The 19,989-nt window shown below is 43.8% G+C and overlaps 1 protein-coding gene across 1 annotated transcript in view; it reads left to right on the forward strand.

Annotated features, from left to right (window-relative positions):
* tyw1 (tRNA-yW synthesizing protein 1 homolog (S. cerevisiae)) overlaps nucleotides 1–17,801 on the forward strand; it is a 41,881-nt gene extending 24,080 nt beyond the window's left edge. The window contains exons 14-16 of the mRNA XM_062385595.1: nucleotides 2,173–2,283; nucleotides 10,300–10,467; nucleotides 15,966–17,801. Coding sequence (XP_062241579.1) covers nucleotides 2,173–2,283; nucleotides 10,300–10,467; nucleotides 15,966–16,187 — 501 coding nt within the window. The 3' untranslated portion in view covers nucleotides 16,188–17,801. The remainder of the gene's footprint in view (nucleotides 1–2,172; nucleotides 2,284–10,299; nucleotides 10,468–15,965) is intronic.
* The last annotated feature ends 2,188 nt before the right edge of the window (nucleotides 17,802–19,989 follow it).

Raw genomic sequence — 19,989 nt, forward strand, 5'->3', positions numbered from 1 at the left:
TCACTGGTGACGGATCATTGCCCCCTAATTGCATCTGGAACGCTATTTTCACCACGGGCCAACAAGCGAGTGCCAGAGCGCCAGAAATAACACCACGTCTCCGAGTTAAGATAATCAGGAGCCTCCCATTAAACACCAGCCACTGGGAGGCTGGGATGTTCAGTTCCACTCACGTCTGTGGTCATTTAAAGGTCATTACTGTAAATGATCCCTTCCACATTAATCCCTGAGCGGACTCACTTCCAAAGAGCCTCCTCAATCTAGACTCTAATCACTGCAAATGATAAATGTTGATGAGCCACAACCTTCATCCATTAGGCTAATTGACTTGACCTGCATGTCTTTGGACTATGGGTGGAAGCCAAAGTGCCGAGTACAGAGAAGTGGGGAAAACATGCAAACTCCACACAGGAATAGCTTTTAGGTTCAAATCCAGGTCCTACTCACTGTGAGGCACCAGTGTGCTCCACCACCGTGCTGCACTGGTCTAACTCCAGTCTAATACTGGAAAGTAAAGCCAATGTGAAAGTGACGTCATGTGAGTTGACACTAAACATAATGTTGATATAACTTTAACTTAGTTCTTTCCTCTTCTATTGTTTAATGTTGGAATGCTACAACATTTTCACACCTGGTATCTGTTTCGGACTAAACTTTAAACTTGAAGGGGTCTGTACCAAAAGACAAGGTAGATGTGAGAGCGCCCCTAGTGGTGTGGTCATATACACGCTTTCCATAAGTATTTACTGTTATTTAGTATTTTTTGTTTTAGCCCCTTTTTTAATCGTGTCAGCAGGATTACACAAAACCTACTGAACAATATCCTAACTGGAAGAATGAGAGATGGACCGAAAAAACATTGCAGGCATTGGTATTGTGTGGTGCGGCTTGATTACATTTGACTGTTGGGTCCTGGCAGGCGTAATGCACTCTACTAAGTGGCAACCTAGTTACACATGTCCCCGAGGGCAGTGCGTTTAATTGTGTGTGTAAATGTGTACACCTCACTTTGACAATATGTCGGTGTGTAGCTTCCCAGCTTCTAAAAATAACCTTCCTTTTCCCATCACCTCCGGTCCGCCTCTCATTGCTCCAGACGTCTCCATTTCACGGTGGTTCTCTGGCTCCCTCCCTCCTAAGCGTCCATCCCTCTCTCTTCTCCTCTTGCCAGCGCTCCTCCACCTGGCCTCCCTGCCGCGGTTCAGTGGGACTGATAGAGTTGTGCCTCGGTGTCGGATTTAGAAAAGAGGCAGCTTGAAATACATCACCTTCCTGCTTCCACCGGCCAATTATCCCCCCTACTCTACTGGGCTGAAAGGACCCAGTGTTATAGATAACCTTCTAGTGAGAGCTACTGAGAGAGATGGGGGGACAAATGACGGAGAGAGTACACTCTCTCCTCCACCTGTCATTTACTAGTTTCTTTATATCATCCATTTTTCATGTCCTCTGTCCTCACAATCCCCCGTCTCTCATCTTCTCTGCTCCTCTTTTCATGCCTCTCTTCCTCTCAGTCACATTCTCAATAATCCTCTTTCTGGTGCCTCACAGCAACAACAGGATCCTGAATCCACTCCGCTGAGCCGGGATCTATTCAGTCCGCTGATTCACCCAGGGAAAGTGGAGCGGGCTCATATAAGACCTGCTTTTCTTGGCCTTGATTCAGATCTGTATATATTAAGAATCTTCCAATAAATACTCCTATTTAATATCTTTTTTTAATGTAAACCCCTGTACATTATACTTGCATTAACCTGTTGGTTAAATACAATGTCACTGAAATGATATAGCCAAGGGTCCTATAATGTTTCTCAGAGTGGATCTATTGCAGTAATGATAAAAACTATTTAACTAGCCTCTCCTAGGGCACCAGGAGAGCACATGCTTCTGCCAAGGCCAACGCCCTCTTCCCACCATGTTCAGGAAAGTGGAATCTAGTCTGGTTTGTCTGGATCCGCTCCAGAATGTAATGGCTTCTTCTTCAGCCCTCCACGAAATTTAAGGGAAATCGGTTCAGTCGCTTTTACGTAATCCCGCTAATCGACAAACAAGCGGCAATGAGAAGATGCACATACAACAATAGGGTTATTTTCATGTTTCTGTCCGAAGTGACTTAATTGAATGTGGTTGTAATGTCCACCTCCTGTCCCCCCGCTGTCCCCCCCTGTGCAGAGACAGAGGACGGTGTACAGGCTGACGCTGGTGAAGGCCTGGAACGTGGAGGAGATGCTGTCGTACTCGGAGCTCATTTCTCTGGGTCAGCCGGACTTCATCGAGGTCAAGGTAGGACTCAGCCCTTGTGCCTCCGTCCCCTCTCAGTTAATGTCTCATATTTCATAGAGTAATAAATCTTTGTTTCCTATTTTTTAAATTTCATTATTAGTGTCTTTGTTTTCATTATTTTTTCGCACCCAGCTCTGATGTGTTTCTGGAGTAAACCCTCCTAAATCAAACCTTCACACTTGTTCCTCATTTAATGAGTTTTCTGAAACTAAACGAATCAGTCACTCTGGCCCCCCACCAGTTTAAACACCCGGGGAACCGGCTGAACAAACAACCAAACTCAAAGCTTCACTTTCTGCAAGCTCTGCTTCTATTTCTGTTTTTATTAAAAATATTAGAGGCTCACCAAATCATATCACATATCATTATTCCTCTCAGCAACAACCGAGGAGTCGTTTAACGCTTTTATGATGCAGGAACTTCAAGGTTCTTTCCTGCCGGTGAATTTATGTGTAAGGAGATTTGTTCGTGAGCTTGTTAGAATGTGAGAGACGGCACATTCTTAATTTACTTCCCTCCCAAGGACGAGGCCTCCTACACCATGCCACCTCTGTGACATCTATATTTATTCCGCGGCAAACGCCAGCACTGCTGTTATTCTAACACCCTTCAGCTTTTATGGAGCCAGCGTCTGTGTCCAAATATGTGTCAGTAGAAAAGCGGCATAATTCACTGGACTAGTGGGCTGTGAACTGCAGCGACCTCATGCCGCTCACTTGGCGGAGAAGGTATTAATAGTATGGGGGGGGGGCACCTGGTGGCAGTCTGAGCCGTGGTTGTCATAGTGACACACTCGCCTCAGTCTGTGTTCATTACTTCGAGTCACATCGAGGTTCGATTCCAGTCGTTGTAGTACTAACAGATTCTATCAGCTCCTTCTCGCCTGTATGTGGGAAATCTTCCTCCGAATTTAAGAAAACCTCATTCACTGAGATTCACGAGGTTCTGTTTCAAAGCCATTTGTTATTATCGAACACTCTGTCATGGTTTCACAGCACAGTGGATTGGTTAATGAATTAAATAATAGGTTTTTGGGGGAAGGAGGCAAGGACACATGAAAACAGTGCTCATCCATAGCAGAAGCTGTAAAATTAAACTATTTATCTCAGCCACAGACCGTTTATAAAGATGGATGACACGTTTTCACTTTCTTTCGTTTTAAGATGAAGCTAAAATATCCTTGTGCATGGTCGCAATGAGGGGTAGGAGCTGTGGTATCGAGGTCGAGCGGCCATTAGCGAGTTGGTCGCAACTGTTAATCATGATGTTTCACCACATTTTTTATAGCATCACATAATTAATTGATTGATTTTAATTTGGTACATGCCAGGGTGCGTTTATGAGCTACACTGTAGCCAGCCACCAGGGGGCGATCAAGGGACTTTGCTTCACTTTATCGTCCATCTTTGTTTTCAGTCTGAATGTATTTGACAGTGAAAGGGTTTGTTTTAATCCCTCTAGTGTTTCTTTTGCATTATTAATATTAACATCAAAGTGGTGGCACAAGTTGGTAATACTTTATAACTTCTATAATATATATATAAGTGTAACATTTTATGGTTTTAGATATAAATATAATTCATATTCAGACACCATTTGATGTAATTCGACCCGTCATCGTGCTGCAGCAGATTCTGTTTGCTCCTCACACGGGACTTTCTCACTCTCCAGGACCATGTGCTCCATTGAAAGTGGATTAGAATTGAATGCACAAGCCTTTATTGTGTAGTAGCTTCACGTTGGAAACAATGCACAGCGTTTGCTTCTCCTTCTGGCTCCACTGCATTCTTGTAATTTAATTGTTTTTCGATCTCTCCTCTGTCCCCAGCTCTCAACGTGCTGCAGTGCGTCTGTTCATTTGTTTGTGGAAGGTCTGACACGGTTTTTCATTTATGGTGAGGTTGTCTCTGTGCAGCCTCTGGCATTTAGAAGAGAGTGTGCTTCTTCATATATGCAGGAGCTGCTGAGCCTGTTGATATATGGACCCGTTGGGGAATAGACTTGGAACTTTGTTTGTTTGTGTTGATTTGTATTCTGCTTCGTTACAGTGAAAACCACAGGAATGTGCTGTGTGGTGCAGTTTATCCTCGCTTCATTTAAAACACTGTGGAAAAAAGAAATAGGTCAGCATAATGAATCGGCTCCACCTCAGGTTGCGGAGATCAGAGCCCCGACCTTGGAAGTGGACCAAAGTTGGGATGCAGTCGTCCTGCAGGGGGTGGAGGCGATCTGGTTTGAACAGGTGATCAGCTCCACCCTCCTTACACATGAATACACCCGTCACACGTGTCCCACAGGCCAAACGTCCTGCTTTACAGAGTGTTCATACATGACGCACCTCTTACGGCTCAGAGCCCCACATGGGAATCCTGCCCCCCACCCTCTGATTCATAATCCACAGCCTCCCTCAGTCCTGCTCTACCTGGCAGCAGCAGTTCCTCTGCTGGGACTTTAACCTTCATTCATCCAGGCTGTATTTACTGCGCTCTACTGGGTGGAGACATTGACTCATTATCCCACCAGAGACCTGCCCAGTACCAGCTCCTTCTTATCTGTGGGCCAGCAGCAGATCCCAGCATGTTGGGGATAACGTGTCCTATTCAAGGACAATGTAACAATTGGTAATAAGGAGGACTGTTTAGCAATTTTAGTTTTAGTTCAACAGAGACTCAGTGCAAGTTCACGTTTAACTCTCAGTGCACGTGGTGGAGTCAGAATAACAAATTGTGGTCCACTAGAGTAAGTTTACATTTTGTTCTGTTATAAATACATTTTATTTGTCTCATATTATACACTGCTGCAGTACCCCCCCCCCCCCTTTTCTGAAACTCGCGAAAAGCCTTATATTAACGCCTCATTACTTTCAATGGTTGATGAAGGCCAAACGATCGTCTACCAAAGAGTAAAATAAGTTTTTGTTTTTCTATCTAAATGCACATTGTTGACATTTGCTTGGTGGCACCTGGCGCAGAGTTGTTCATGTCCTTTTCCTTTTTCCCTCTGGTGCTGCAGCACACTGTTGATGGTGCAGAAATAAGAGAACACACACACACACACACACATCAGAAATGGTTATGACAGAGATGTGCAGGGGAATGCACGAGTGGCAGTTGTTGCCTTGAGCAGCCCCTTGATTCATCTGTTCACATAGTTCCACACGGTTTGCCAGCACGGTGAACAGACCAGTGGAGATAAACCCCACTCACCTGGAGCTGCTGGTGCCCACTGAAGCTCCAGTTCACACAGATTATTACTTTTAGAAAAGCAACAGAGTGACATTTCCTGAGTTGTTGATGAGGAGTAGAAAGGATTGCATTTTTGTTTTTAAGGAATTCTTTAGTTTTTCTTTATCTTCTTCCAAAGATTTGCTTGTTTTGCACTTTTGCATTAACTTGAATAATGAAGCTGACTCATTTCTGCTGGATACCATTAACTTTGCATCAAGCTCCACATACAGACGACAATTTGTCAAAGGAATCATTTGTTTGGTTGATTTTAGTGAAACAAGAAAAGTTTGTCCACCAGAGACTTTCACAGATTTACATTCACAAGTTTCAGTAGAATCCTTATTAGACTTTCTCAACAGTCGGAACAAACAGAAGTTTATATACGTTTCTCTTCAAATTAATGAGATAAGGGAACTGGGGCTGTAATGAGGGATTCCTGCAGTCGGAAGGTCAGATCATGTGGGCGGGCACAAAAACTTTCTCATGGGCCAGCACACAACTATATAAAGTGTGTTTGTGTGGTTGTGTGTGTGAAGATATTTTTTCTTTTCCCCCCTAACAAAGTGTTTTAGCACTTTTGCTGACCTAGCACTAAAGCTCCTATAGAGAAACTCCCTTTCTTACCAATCACCCTGAAGTGGCCTGTACTCGGCACACAGATCTGTTTCCAGGTCACTTCCTGTTCATTCTCCATCCACTGAAATGTAATTGCCCAATTTCACAGCTGGTTTTCCCACAAGCACAAGCAGCCTGGAGAAGCGTGAATCCTGCTGTGGTTTGGCTGGTGGCGTGGACACTGGTGACAGGACATCTGTTTCCTAAACTGAGCCTAATGGGACCCAGTTCTATTTTCACTGGCCAACATTTAGTCTGCTGCTGGATGTCATCGCAGGCCGGTGTTATGTGACTTTGACTTTGGGATGGGGAGAATAAATCACCTTCAAAATCTTCACCCGAGAGGTTGTGTCTTCACTTTGTTTGACAGAGAGAGAACTGCATTACATGCCACTTGTGGGAAAATATGCACAAAAATGCAGCTGAAACTGGGAGGTCTGATGTCTGCGTGGACGGTAAACACTTTATGGATGATGGTGAAAGTGGCAAATAAAGCTGCAACTAGAGGTTTACAGAGCGGCAATAGAGCAAAACACATTTCTGTAAAAGTGTCTGGTCTGCAGAACAATGAAACAAACAACACGGCATCATATGAAAAGGTAGAACTTTCTTATAACCCTGGGGGAGTATTGCTGGGCCTGTTTAGCTAAAAATGAATTAATCCCAGTAACAGAGAAAGACCAGTCCAACTTGCTATTTCTGCCACTCTTGCACTTTTGCTTCTGGCCTTTTCATGTACAGTCTGTGCGTCAGGCTGTCCTGATGGGAAACAGAGAATATATTAATATATATATTATATATTTAATTTTCTAAATCATGGACCCTTTACCAACTCACTTTCTGTCTTTTCCTCTTTCCTCTGGTCGTTGTGTTAAAATCTGCTCTTCACTCACGTCCATCATGTTTTGTAAATGTCAAAGCAATTTTTTTGCCATCAGTGCAAAACGGAACTGGACGAGTTGTGTGACAGTTCAAGGATCCACGGCTCCCTGTCCTCCTCCTCGTCTTCACCTCTGCATTAAGCACATTTTACCTAATTTCTCCTTTACTGTTTCTACCAGCTGTTTTAATGCTGCTTAGTAATGAACCACTTGCTTGGAGCATTGTGGTGTTTTTTCATGTGTTGTTAACGGGTGTAAAACACACTCCTCTGGAACTAAGTCTTCCCCCGAGGCTTGGCTGGATTTTCTATTAAGGATTTTGCGTAGGCGTGTGTATTGATCCCTCACTTCACAGCATTTCATTATATTGGAGAAAGAGCAACACTAACAAGACAGCAGGGAACATTTGACTGGACAAGCAATCCCAGATACCCGTCAGACGTGGTCGGGGCTTGACACAGACACTGACATGTCAGTATAATTCAGCCAATTTCCACTTTGTTCACGCACACGTTACTTTTATCACTCGAAGACGAGCTGAAGCAAATCACACATTTTCTCTCCGTGTCATTTTATATTGCTTATATTATGGTCTGCATCCTGGAGAAGTCATTGAACTCTATAAATCAGAAAACCTAGAAACCTGCACTTTTATTATATTGCATTATATATTTTATTGCGTGTATATATTGTTGGCTTGTTGAGACGGTTGTTGTGCTGACGTTGGCCGACTGGAAAATGTCAGTAAACAAATCTGTGTCGGCTCAGGCTCAGTTCGATAATTATAAAGATTGTTGATGGATGAAAACATAATTTATCTTTACCATCTCCACCTTAGTGCACCTGAAGTGGGTCGGAGGCTCCAGGGCCCTGAAGCGCTCATGAAAGTATAAACACCATTCTCCCAAAAGATATTCCTCAAGTTGTTGTTGTTTTGATGACGGATTTTCCAGATCTCCCTCCAACACACTCCAATAGGTGTTTAATTAGCTGGAGCTCTGGAGACTCTGAAGACTGCAGCTCATGATTCACGTTACTCTCACACTCACTAACTGATGGAGGGAGCCGCCGGCCCTGCAGAGGCCTGGTCGCACTGGAAGAAACTTTTTTGTAACTTTCTTTAATCAGATGTCAAATTTATCAAAGGAGCCTAAAAGTTAATTGATTGATTTGCAGCTAACTTACTTGCTAAAGGGACGAGTGGAACCAAACCAAGCCAGAAATATCTAATGTGTATTTTCCTCCCAATTTATTTATTCAGTTTCTTTGCTTCATCCGTCTTCACAGACTGTGGAGACAGTCGAGGGTTGTCCGTGCGTTTGATCAAGATGTATGTGTAGAACTGATGTTTTGCATGTGTCAGTGTGTGTGTGTGTGTGTGTGTGTGTGTGTGTGTCCTCCCTCGACAGCAGCAAGACATTTGCTATTGACCCATTAATTATTAGTCCATCATCTTGTGTGGTGCAACACTTTCGCTCGGGCAATTTAGCATCCGCTGTCCGATGGTCGTCCGATGTGTGATTTATCATCTCAGCGTCAGAAGCAGCTACCTGCCTCTGTTCCCTCGCTCGCTCAGGGAGGAATGGATTTCTGAAAGAGAGAGAGAGAGAGAGGGAATGAGGGGGAGAAGGGGTTTTGTTAAGGGTGTAAATCTGGAGATTCATTTGGTGTAGCGGCATGTACGCACAGCGGGGGGGGGGGGGCCTTTGTCGATCAGCATTTATGATTTCCCCTTTAAGTCGAAGCATTATTTGTAAACAGGTGAAAGGTTCTTTCCCCTTTATCTGTTCCCCTTTCTCATAAGTTCCTAGATGATTCAATGCCCTCGCTCCCTCCATATATCTCAAAGATCTTCTCCTCCTCCTGCTTCGGCCCATTCCCGGTGATTTATAGAGGCCTGAAGAGTTGATCTTTATTCAGCGGGGCCTCCAGGCAAACCCGATAATACCAAGGTCCCTCATAAATTCTTCCCAGCGCCCTGTTTTACCCCGAGCTGCACCTTGTTCTCTTTCTCCAGACTCCACCCCGAAAGAGTGAAGAGCCGAGTCAGGTTTCTCTGTGAGGGGAATTCACAAGTAGCCCTTCAGGACATATGTGGTTAAATTAATGAAGAGACGGCTGCAGTTCACCAGCGGAGTCAGAGGTCCCCTACGGCTGCAGTCTGGCAATATCAGGGCCAATCAGAGACAGGGATGAGTTGTGAGAATGTTTTGGCACAATGAGAAGCAGGTAAATCCAGTGTTTTCATGGGTTGTAAATTAGGCTTATTGGATTTTGGGGAAACATTCATTTCTTTATCCCCCCCCCCACCGGCAGATCATTTTTTTTCTGAGTCCAAGAGATTGTTTGTTTGAATATTTCTCTGCGACGTCCTGGGGCTTTTTTCATCACATCCAAGTAAACAACAAGAAGGAAATGAGAGAAATGCAATAAAAATAAAGTCTTATTGAAGTTATGTTTTTGATCACATGATACATTCATGCTAATCTAAATAATAATAAAAACGTATAGTACGGCCAGTTGGGTTTTTCTTCATGTGGTGGACATTTAATAACCCAAGTACTTTCTAAGTAAATGTGGGCTAAGGGGGGGTTATATTCTATGTTGACATTAGAAAGGAAATACATTAACATCATGACCCTTCAGATGAGTGATAATCAGATGTGTGTGTTGTCATCGCTCAGATGCACGAGACTCTGAGAGGCTGTTTTTAAATCCTGAAGCTCAAACAGATACTGAAGTAGAACCCTGACTCCAGATCAGTCCTATCTCCCGTCTTCACAGTGTTTTCTCTGTGTATTTCGGGAGCTCGGCTATTGACGCACTCTCCTCATGGCTCCCTCACACCTTCTTGCTCTCAGCCCGACTCATCAATAGTTTGTCCGTGCCGGAGGGAGCTGTCAACCCCCCCCCCCCTCGTCACTTGTAACCACAGCACAGATCGGCCAGTATTGATCAGACAACAGCCGGCGTTCAGCTGCTATTTTGATTGATTCTGTGGCCGTGTCCAGATGGTTTTTCACTTCCTCCTCCAGTTCTCTCAGCGGTCGAATCTGAGATTATGTGTCAGCTCAGAAAATAAACTGCCGATAATGATAATCGTCAGTTTATGAAGCCTTTCTGTCATCGATACGAACCAGACTGAATAGAATACCTCTTCACCTAAAGACCTCTCCACAGTCTCACTTCTACATTTCATCTCCTTATTCATCCCCCCCTTCACCACCATCCTACTGCAACACAGTTTACACACCTCCATAGCTCCTCACGGTGTGTTGTGTGTGTGTGTCCAGGGCGTGACGTACTGTGGGGAGAGCTCTGCCAGCACCTTGACCATGGCCAACGTGCCCTGGCACCAGGAGGTGGTGGCCTTCGTCCAGCAGCTCGCCGACATGCTGCCCCAGTACGAGATCGCCTGTGAGCACGAGCACTCCAACTGTCTGCTGATCGCACACACCAAGGTAAGAACCCTGCTCCAGGTGAGCTCACACAGTGAAACACTCAACGCACACATGCTCTGCGTCTACACTAAAACACAACTAACGCTACGTTTGAGTTTGTAAATGGATCAAACCTGGTTGTATCGCGTTAGCTAGCTCAGACCTGGTAGTGTAAGGAACACTGCCTGTTGCTCTGCTTGGTATTAGATGTTGCATCTTATTTGTCAGATATGTTAGACCAAGATGTTCTTGGTTCCAGCTCCTCAGATGTGACGGTCAGAATGTTTCCTAGTCCCTGTGTTGATCTGACAAAACAAGCAATGTGATGTTGTTGTCTTTGAAATGGTGATAAAGAAATAAACCGTTTTTTTCCTCTATTTATTAATTTATTACTACTTGATCAGTACACCTAAATACCTTGAGTGTCAAACTCCTGGTGTACAACAGAGTGTAGAAGCTTGTGTGTGCAGTAGGAGTGTCAGTCTGAAGGATATTTACGAAGTGCAGCTCGCTGGCTGCTGCTGTTTCTGCACATTAACATTTCTAACACACACACGTGCTTTATCTACTTAAACGGCTCATAAAGTTAAATTTGTGTTTTGATTTTGTCTTTTTGTGTTATTTAGATAATCAATCCTCCTGTCTGCCCTCTTTTGCAAATATGAATCAGATTCTGGCAGACGCTCGCTGCCCCACAATGCATCAGTCAGTCGGGGGGGTTCTGTCCGTCAACGATTAACAAATGATGATTAATTGCTGTCTTGACTCTCACTGACAGAACACATCACACACACACTCCTTCACATTTACTCATTTACAAACACAGACACACACAGATCATCTACCTCGTGTTTTATCATTCAAACTAACTGCTCCTGATTTTATTTTAATGGTTGTTTGTTTTCAAAGAGCAGTTTACAGGTGTGTTTACCTCTTTCTGTTGGAGCCGGAAATAAATAATAATGATTCCTCTTCATGTTGGCAATATTAACTCAGGCTTAAATTAATTTGGTTCTGGATGGAAATACTAAACATCCAACATTTAAGGGGAACTTCTATAAAAGGAAATCTATTTATAGCCGGGCCAGCAGCGTAGCTGGAGGCACCGACCGTCTCGGTTTGTCAGTCGACTGAAGACCTGCAGAAGAACTGACTGGACGTGGTGTCTGGTGCTGGTTAGCCAAGGTTAGCATGCTGCTATCCTCAACTAGTCTTACAGAGCTGCAGCAGAGATGTACACTAAAATGTTAAGATACACACATTAACAAAAAGATCATCTTCATCATCTCTATCAGTACCTTTCTGTTGATGACACACACACACACACACACACAAAGACTTAAGTTCTCTCTTTTCTCTCTAAGACACATCATTATTTCACTGAAGTGGTTTTCCACCTTCTTTATATCCCCGCCCCCCTCCTCTCTCTTTCCATTATCATCATTCTCTCACCTTCACGGATATAGATGTGGCCATTAGTGTGACTGCTCTAGATACATTAGACCAATTATTTGCACCTTCTCGCCTACAACTGTCAGTGTTTCTTAATACACACACACACAGACACACACACACACTCTTCCCATCTCTCTCCACTTCCTGCACGCGCTCACACAGATTGCAGTATTAGTGCTCGGTGCTCTGAGGCGGGATCTCTCTGCCTGTTAACTAGTATGTGAGGAGGATGAAACAGATTTGAACACACACACTGTACCTCAAATTAAAACCTTTCCCAATGTTTCTCTGTTTCCAAAATGGAAATATTAATATACACGTTATCAGGGCATTAGTATGTTTTGTGTGATGAAGTACACGCATCAGATCTGGTGTTAATTCAAGTTCATAAAGAAAAATGTCTTCATTGCTGAAGACGCTGAGTTAAAACGTGAAGCAAGATATAAAATCTGAGCTGTAATGACTACGTAGTTTGACCCTGTTTTTACACCTTCAAATAACAAAGTAGAACCAAACTTGTCATAAACATAAACACATGAACATACATGAGTGTGATTAACGTGAATTTTTTGTAATTATTGTATTTATTGATCTTGCTCCTGAATTTGATTGATCCACATTTTCAGTATCGTCTTTTATGAGCTTGAAGGAAACTACCAGAACAGTTCTATTACATTTTCACACAGAAAAGAAGAGTGAGATCATCTCTAGTTATGATTAGATTAGATTCACCTTTATTGTCATTGCACAGTCAAAGTACTTATGCAACGAAATGCGAGTATTGTGCAAATTAAAGTGAATATGTAAATAAATAAGAAATATATATGGAACATTACAATATTAAGAGGTTTTGTATGATATAAGAACGATGAATACACTATGAGCAAGATAAAGCCAGGGTGGATGATTCACAAGTCATAACAAGTTAACACTTACTATCAAGTACAGGTTTAAAATCAGTACCTGGAATCATTTGAATTTATGTATCACAACTAGAGAAAAACTATTAAAATGTGATGGAGACGAGGATCGATGGAAGTTAAGAGGGAAATGAAAGCGTAATCACAAACTGGAGCTTTGAGGCTGAGCCTGTTTAAATGTTTAAATGTTTACAGAGGCGTGCGTGTCTTCAGGCGGACATCAATAATCCAGCAGAGTTCGGGAGCTGGAGGCATTTTAAGGTTCCTTCTGAGATCCTCTGAAGCCTGAAGTTATTTTGTTAAGTGTCCTCAGCGTCTCCTCAGCAGGACGAGTGTCCTCCAGGTCTTAGCTTGCACAACAGCCGAGTGTGAGACACTTCACAGGGAAGCACTTCACAGTCCTCGGATCTCAGCTCCAGATGGATGAGATCAGTGTTTGATGTAGTCCTTTAAAAGGCATCGGAGCTGTGTGTGTCTGTGTGTGTGTGTGTCTTTGTGTGTGAACATCCTCTCCACACTGACAAATCATCATTAGTTTCTCTGGGATCCTCCCATTCATAGTCATTTCTCTCTCTCTTCTCTGCATCTTTGCTTTTCTCACCCCTTGCTCTACTTTCATCTCTCCTCTCAGTTTCCATCCACTTCTGTTTCTCTCGCTTCTCTTTCTGTCAAACGACTGTGTGAGGAAAACAAAACCAGAATCTACACAATTAAGACACAACCCTCCCTGACTCTCAGATCGCTGTGAGGAGCCAAGCGGTGTCTCTTAGCCTCCTGCTGTGCTGGTGCAGATGTTCGCCTGCCAGCTGAGCCGGGGCACAGACACACCGACTGTCTGTGGTTTACAAACACAATCCAGCATCCACACTGACAGACTGGGAGACTGACGGGAACTTTTAGAAGATCTAAAGCTCAATCCTCAGTAGATCGTCTGTTTGTCTCTTTTACATTCTGATAGACTTGTTGAGAACATCATAAACACGCCCAGTCGCTCACTGGGAGTTTCCTGCTGTGTTCTCACCAGTTTCTCCTGGTTCACGTCCACCAGTCGACCTGAAAGTCTTTCCTCTCTCGTCCTCTAACACAAATCTGCCTCCAGGCCCAAACATGAGAAGACTACACTGACCTGTACACACTCTGTTTAGAATCATCTCCCTTTCAGACGCTTATTTTTCATTAAAGAAAACACAGGAGACCCGTGTGAAAGTCCGGTTCAGCTCTTTGTCGTGTGCCTCGACGTGAGCGCTCCTCCCCTGGCGCTCGCTGGAAGACGCTGCCCTCAACCTCCTCCCTGATCCTCATCTGATCCTCATCTGATCCTCATCTGATCCTCACAAAGTCCCTGTGATGGAAACAACATGGCCGCCTTGCTCTCTGCACAGAACAGCTCTGCTTTGTTGCTCCGAGACTGAAGCTGTTTGCAGAGATGCTGCCTGAGCAAATATTAGCCCCTCTCATTACCAGAGACATTAACTCCCAGTAGCTGCTGCTTTAATCTGCCTCTTCTCAGGCCTCATTAGCAATGCAGTGGGAAGCTTCTCTCTAATGGCCGAGGCCGACGCAGGCCGACATTCAAACGCTCCGTGCCGTTACTCCCTCGGTGCAAAGTCTTTAACTGGGCAAGTGAATGTGAGTCAGAACATTTTGTCATTTTGACTGTTTTCTCAGAATGTAATGTGAACATGAGGGGGGGGGTCGGGGCCAAAACTGCCTTGAACCTGAAAGAGCTTTTTAAAGTCTGAAAGCTAAAAGCACGACACTCGTCCCCAGTGACTTCTGCTTCCAAGCGTTTCCCAAGAGGGAGCTCCAGATGTCGAGGAGCATTTGAACATCAAACTTTTGTTGCACGTGAACAGAAGTACACACTCAGAGGACGTGTTGTGTTGTTGTTTGTAACTCACTCGCTGCTCGGCTCTTTCTCTGGTTTCGTCTCAGTATTTCCCAGCAGACAACGGGGGGGACACAGTGTTGTATCTGCTGCAGATCTGGGAGTACTGGGGAGGTCCCACTCTTCACCTCCTGCACTGCTTTAGAGAAGGAGCAGCATTAGAGGAGCAGGACGGTGTTGGAGGCGTCTCCCTCACTGTCCAGCACACAAGCTGCTCCTTCTCTCTCTCTGTGCTCGTTAGTGTTTCTCCGTCAAACACACACGTCACACACACACACACACACACACACACACACACACACACACACACACACAAACACACACACACACACACACACACACACACACACACACACACACACACACACACACACACACAAACACACACAAACACACAGTTTTCTGCTGCTCGCTCTCCTTCTGTCCATTTGTCTCCCTCCTGTCTTCTCTTTACTATGATGGATGGCGAATCGGGTGAAGGAGTAAGAAGCAGGGATTGATAAAGGAGAAGATGGGAGGAGGTGGAGCTGGTTTAAAAAAGAAAAGGCCAAAGTAACAGCGAGTGGCAGATGTGGATCGCCTCACTGCGAGAAGGTTCCTGGTTTGAATCCCGCTCGGCCGGGTTCTTTCTTCATGAAGTTTGCAGCTCCTCCCTGTTTTTGTTTAGGTTTACTCCACGTTCTCTGGTTTCTACAGTCACAACACACACAGAGATCGGAGTTGTGTTAATTGTCTGTATGTGTTTGTCTCTTGTCTGTGGTGTCTGTGATTGGCTCCAGTCCTTCGCAACCCTCTGAGGTGTTATAAATAATTGATGGAGGATTCATGGATCTTAAAATCTTTTGCAGGACTGATAATTATCTGTTTGTGAAACTTGATGTGGATCCAAATACATTTAATTAAACTGTAAACTCTGAGTTTAGTAACCGTGTGCGATCTAAAGATTGACGTAATGATCTAGTTTTCTTGTTCAGGCTTCAGATACAAAACTTATATTTGTGGTAACTCGCATGTATCATCATTTGTGACATTTTACAGACTCAAAATATCCATTAATCTAAAATAAGCACTGAAGATACTTAATTTGAAGGCCGTCTGTTGTATCTTTGTTTTTTTGTTTCATTATTAAAACATCCAATCGGATTGTTTGTAGTTTCTAAAAGTAACATTTGCTCCTATTCGGTTATAAAACAAGGTTTTTAAATGAATCCCAGGTTTCTTTAATGAGTGTTTCTACTTTTCCCATGTGCTTCCAGTTCAAGGTGGCCGGCGAGTGGTGGACGTGGATCGACTATGAGCGTTTCCAGGAGTTAGTCCGGGCCCACGAGGAGAGCGGGGGCCAGCGGAGCTTCTCGGCCTTGGACTACACCGCTAAGACCCCCAGCTGGGCTCTGTTCGGGGCCCACGAGCAGGGATTCGACCCGACGGACACGCGCTTCCAACGACGCAACAAAACCAAAGACATCTCAGGATGCTGAGAGAGAGAGAGGGAGAGGGAGAGGGAGAGAGAGGAAGAACAGAGTGGGTACTGATTGTGAAGAATAAGCCTCAATGATGATTTTATCCCCGTTCACTTTGGACAGTGACTTTTCTACGGCTGAGTTCATTCTCTTCTGAACTTAGATTCTGTCCCTCCATCTTCAATCGTTTTGGCTCCACCAGAAACGTCCAGAATCACTTCTTCACTTACATTCCCCTTCTTGGTTATCTGGACCGGCTTCTTCTTCTGATCGTTCATTCTTTATAGATGTTCTCCATCTCTTCTTTTCGAAGGGGTAAATATTATAAATGTCTCTTGATTTAATCTTTATGAGTCCAGCAGCACTTATGGAGATCTTACCCGGTTGAGGTAGAACCTGGTGGAGCCTCCACCATCATCAGCCTCATTTCTGATTTGTGTTTTTTTAAGCCCAGGACATGATTAGCATGTGAGGAGCTTCTCTTCCACTCCTCCTCCGTCTCCTCCGTGGGAGCTGCACCTCCTTCCCAGACACCTTCTGCTCTTCCACCTACTCATTATGACGGTGGCTCCTCTGCAGTGAGAGAGGAGCATCAAAGGGAGTCTCTTAACAGATTGAGGCTTCTCACTGCGCTCTTTGCTTTTTGCTTCTTCTTTTTTTTTACCACCAGTACAATTGTTGCTCTGTTGCAGATTCGTCCAGTGTCGGCTCCGCTCGGTTCCAAAGCTCCGAGCCGGGAGAGTTTCAGCTTCTCACCAGTCAAACAGGTTTTGCTCCACACAGGTATAAAGTGGGTTTTATTACAAAACATTCCAACATTGTAATGAATGTATTTGACTTATTTCCGTATCTTGATGTTGAAAACAGTTTGGGTAACACTGCTTGATGAAGTGGGGGTGGATTTCAGTATCAGGAAAACAAAGCCATCAGAAGCTGCTTTCAGTCGAGCACCAACATTTTCCTGAAATTTTCCTGAGGGGTTGAATGTCCGACGTCCAAATATCCAAGTGGCTCCAGATATTTCCCAGAACTTTTCTAGAGTAAAATGTCCAGAAAATGCCAGAGTGAGTTCTTCTGAGAATAAGGCAGGGACATATCTGGAAGGTTCACAAGAATTCAAAAATATCTCAAGAGGAAACATTTGAGTTGTACAAGAAGACGTCAATTTGGACGATAGAGTCCTGACGCCTGTCGACTGAACACATGATTTCCTCAGTGGACTTTAAATCTCATGTTCTGCTTCCTGCATAATCGAAATAGGCTCCGCCCCTCGCCTGACAGACTCAAGAGAACGTCCACACCCAGTTTCCCAGAGTTCATGTCTGAAACCTGCTTTGTTCTAGTACATTAAAGTCGGTTATGGTCATGAATCCTCTCGTGACTTCACATCTCTCAGCTCCTTTGTGAATAGACACAACACTGGGCTCAGATACAGATAAACAGTTAATGTATGAATCAGCTGATCTAGGTTCAGTCCCCATCCAGCTGATATTTTAGTTTACGTTTATTTTAATGTGTTGACTTTTTGAATGTGAACCCAGATTGCTGTAGATGTCTGTTTCTGTCGGGATGTTGCAGGTGTGTGGAAACTGTCTGTGTTATAAATGTGTTGGTAAAAAATCTGCTTTGTCATGTGGGAGTTTCATGTGTCGCACAACCGCGCACAGACACACACAGAGATGCATTCAGGTGCACTTTTCATAGAGTATTTCTGGCAGTTAATATTTTTTGTTTCCACTTGGGACAAAGTGGGACGTTGACATTTGAAGACAATACTTGTGGAGCTTCCTGTGCTGCACTCAGAGGAGGACAGACACACTCTGGTTGAACAGGTGAAGGTGAAGCTCCATTAAAGCTGCCCCTGTTCTGTCTTTAGTAAATTCTTATTTATGTTGTATTCAGAAATCTTCTGAGTTTCTCTCCCTCATATTAGATCTCACGGCTAATATGGATTTTTGGCACAAATTCTGACATTTCAGATATATTTTGGACGCTATTTGTTAAAAACAACTCAGCAAAGATTCATAAGTTCAACCATATACTTTATTGTTATAAGCAAAAACGAATAACAAAATAAAAAGAACTTCAATTAGGACAATAAACATAAATGCACATCTGCATTATTCTAAATTTAAGTTTTCCTGCTTGAATTTGAGGAAACTGTTTGTTCTCCGTGGAGGTATCTTCTTTTTCATAAAGTGTCATTTCAGTTTTCTGCCTTATTTTGTTATTCTTCACATTTAAAATCAACTAGAATCAGTTTCCCTGTCTGTCAGCCAGACAGGGAAACTGAGATTGAAGCTTTAATTACCTAATTAACATCTAGTTTAAATGTGTTACATATATTCCAGACTGGGAATTGAAAGTTAATTTAGCATTAAGAATGGTCCATGTCTGTACTCCAGTGTTTCACTGGCGCACTTACACAGTTCCACTGGTCCCATTCATCACGTCTGAGACCAGTTACCGTGTGTTCGTTCCCAGTTATGATGAACGGGTCGTAACTGGACTGTAACTGGTCATTTACTTTAAATGATGAATCGATTCACTGCAGCTTCGATCATCTGGTCTCGTTCCAGAAGCAGAAGTTAGACGTTTGTCTGTGAAGCAGTTTTTTCTTCTTGAAGATGCAACGTTAACGTCTGATAGAATTATTTAAGGTTATGAAATATCTTCTGTTACAATTCAGTGAATATGTTTATTTAAACTCTAAAGACGGTTGAGAGATCAGGAGAGAATACGAATCTCTGAACAAAGAGAAAACTTGGTCGAGGTCAGAAACATGTTCTCTCTTATTCTCTTAGTCAGTCTGTTCCTGAAAGAAACAAGTGTTGTCTCCACGCAGATCCAGGACCAGTTGAATGTTTCATCCTGTGGACACATGCAGGGAATCATTTTTGAATGAGAATGTTTTTTTTGCTTTCATCGTCCGCCAGTGATTCTGCTTCAACACAGTCAGGGAGACAAATAATTCATGTTTGAGACCAAGTGATGAAAGCATGTGATCACACTCACTGGGCTCGTGGAGGAACGTCCCAATGCTGGAGTCTGTGTTCTGAGTTATTCTGCTCTTACATGTATAAAAGCCCAGATTTAAAGAAGCATGTAGATAAAACATGAAGCTGAAAACACACAGACACACTTCGCCCTGACGCTGACAGATGGAGGGTCGTCCCCTCACTCATTTTTTTTATTTTGAAGGGGTGTTTTCAGTTAACATTGAACCAGGATACATCTCTGGAGGCCTTCAGAATAAAAGCGAGCCTCGTATTCTCAGAGGTTGATGTTTGCTGAGCGGGGGGGGCAGCTTGTTCACCTGTCGTCAGATCAGCGGGGGGGGGGCGCTGAACTCCCATAGGGTCACTGCCCTCATGGAGACGCTCGGAAAATACATGTCTATGCTGCCTCGTGCTTTTGTCCCAGAGGCTCTGAGCTGCTGGTGACGTGCACGAGCTCAGAGGCTGTAAACACCATCCAAGTGTGTGTGTCTGTGTGTGTGTGTGTCACTCTGAGCCGTCAACTTCCACTCAGGGTTAATCAACATATTTATAACGGTGGTGCCTCGGAGTGTGTGGCTGCTCGCCTGTCTAATGGTGATGTGCCCAAAACTCAAGGGTGTGTGTGGACGTGATTGTGGATCCTGCAGATGAACACAAGATGAATGTGTTGGATGTTACGTGTGAGTGTGTGTTTGTCAGAGAAAATAAAAAACAGTGTTCATCTCAGGGGTGAGTGTTCTCAGACGCTCCTGACTGTCCCATCTCCCCCTCAGCTTCTGCGTGTACATGTTGTGTGTGTTTGTGTTTGTGTTTGTGTTTGT

This window comes from Platichthys flesus, chromosome 4 (assembly GCF_949316205.1).
Source record: "Platichthys flesus chromosome 4, fPlaFle2.1, whole genome shotgun sequence".
In the NCBI taxonomy this organism is placed as follows: Eukaryota; Metazoa; Chordata; class Actinopteri; order Pleuronectiformes; family Pleuronectidae; genus Platichthys; species Platichthys flesus.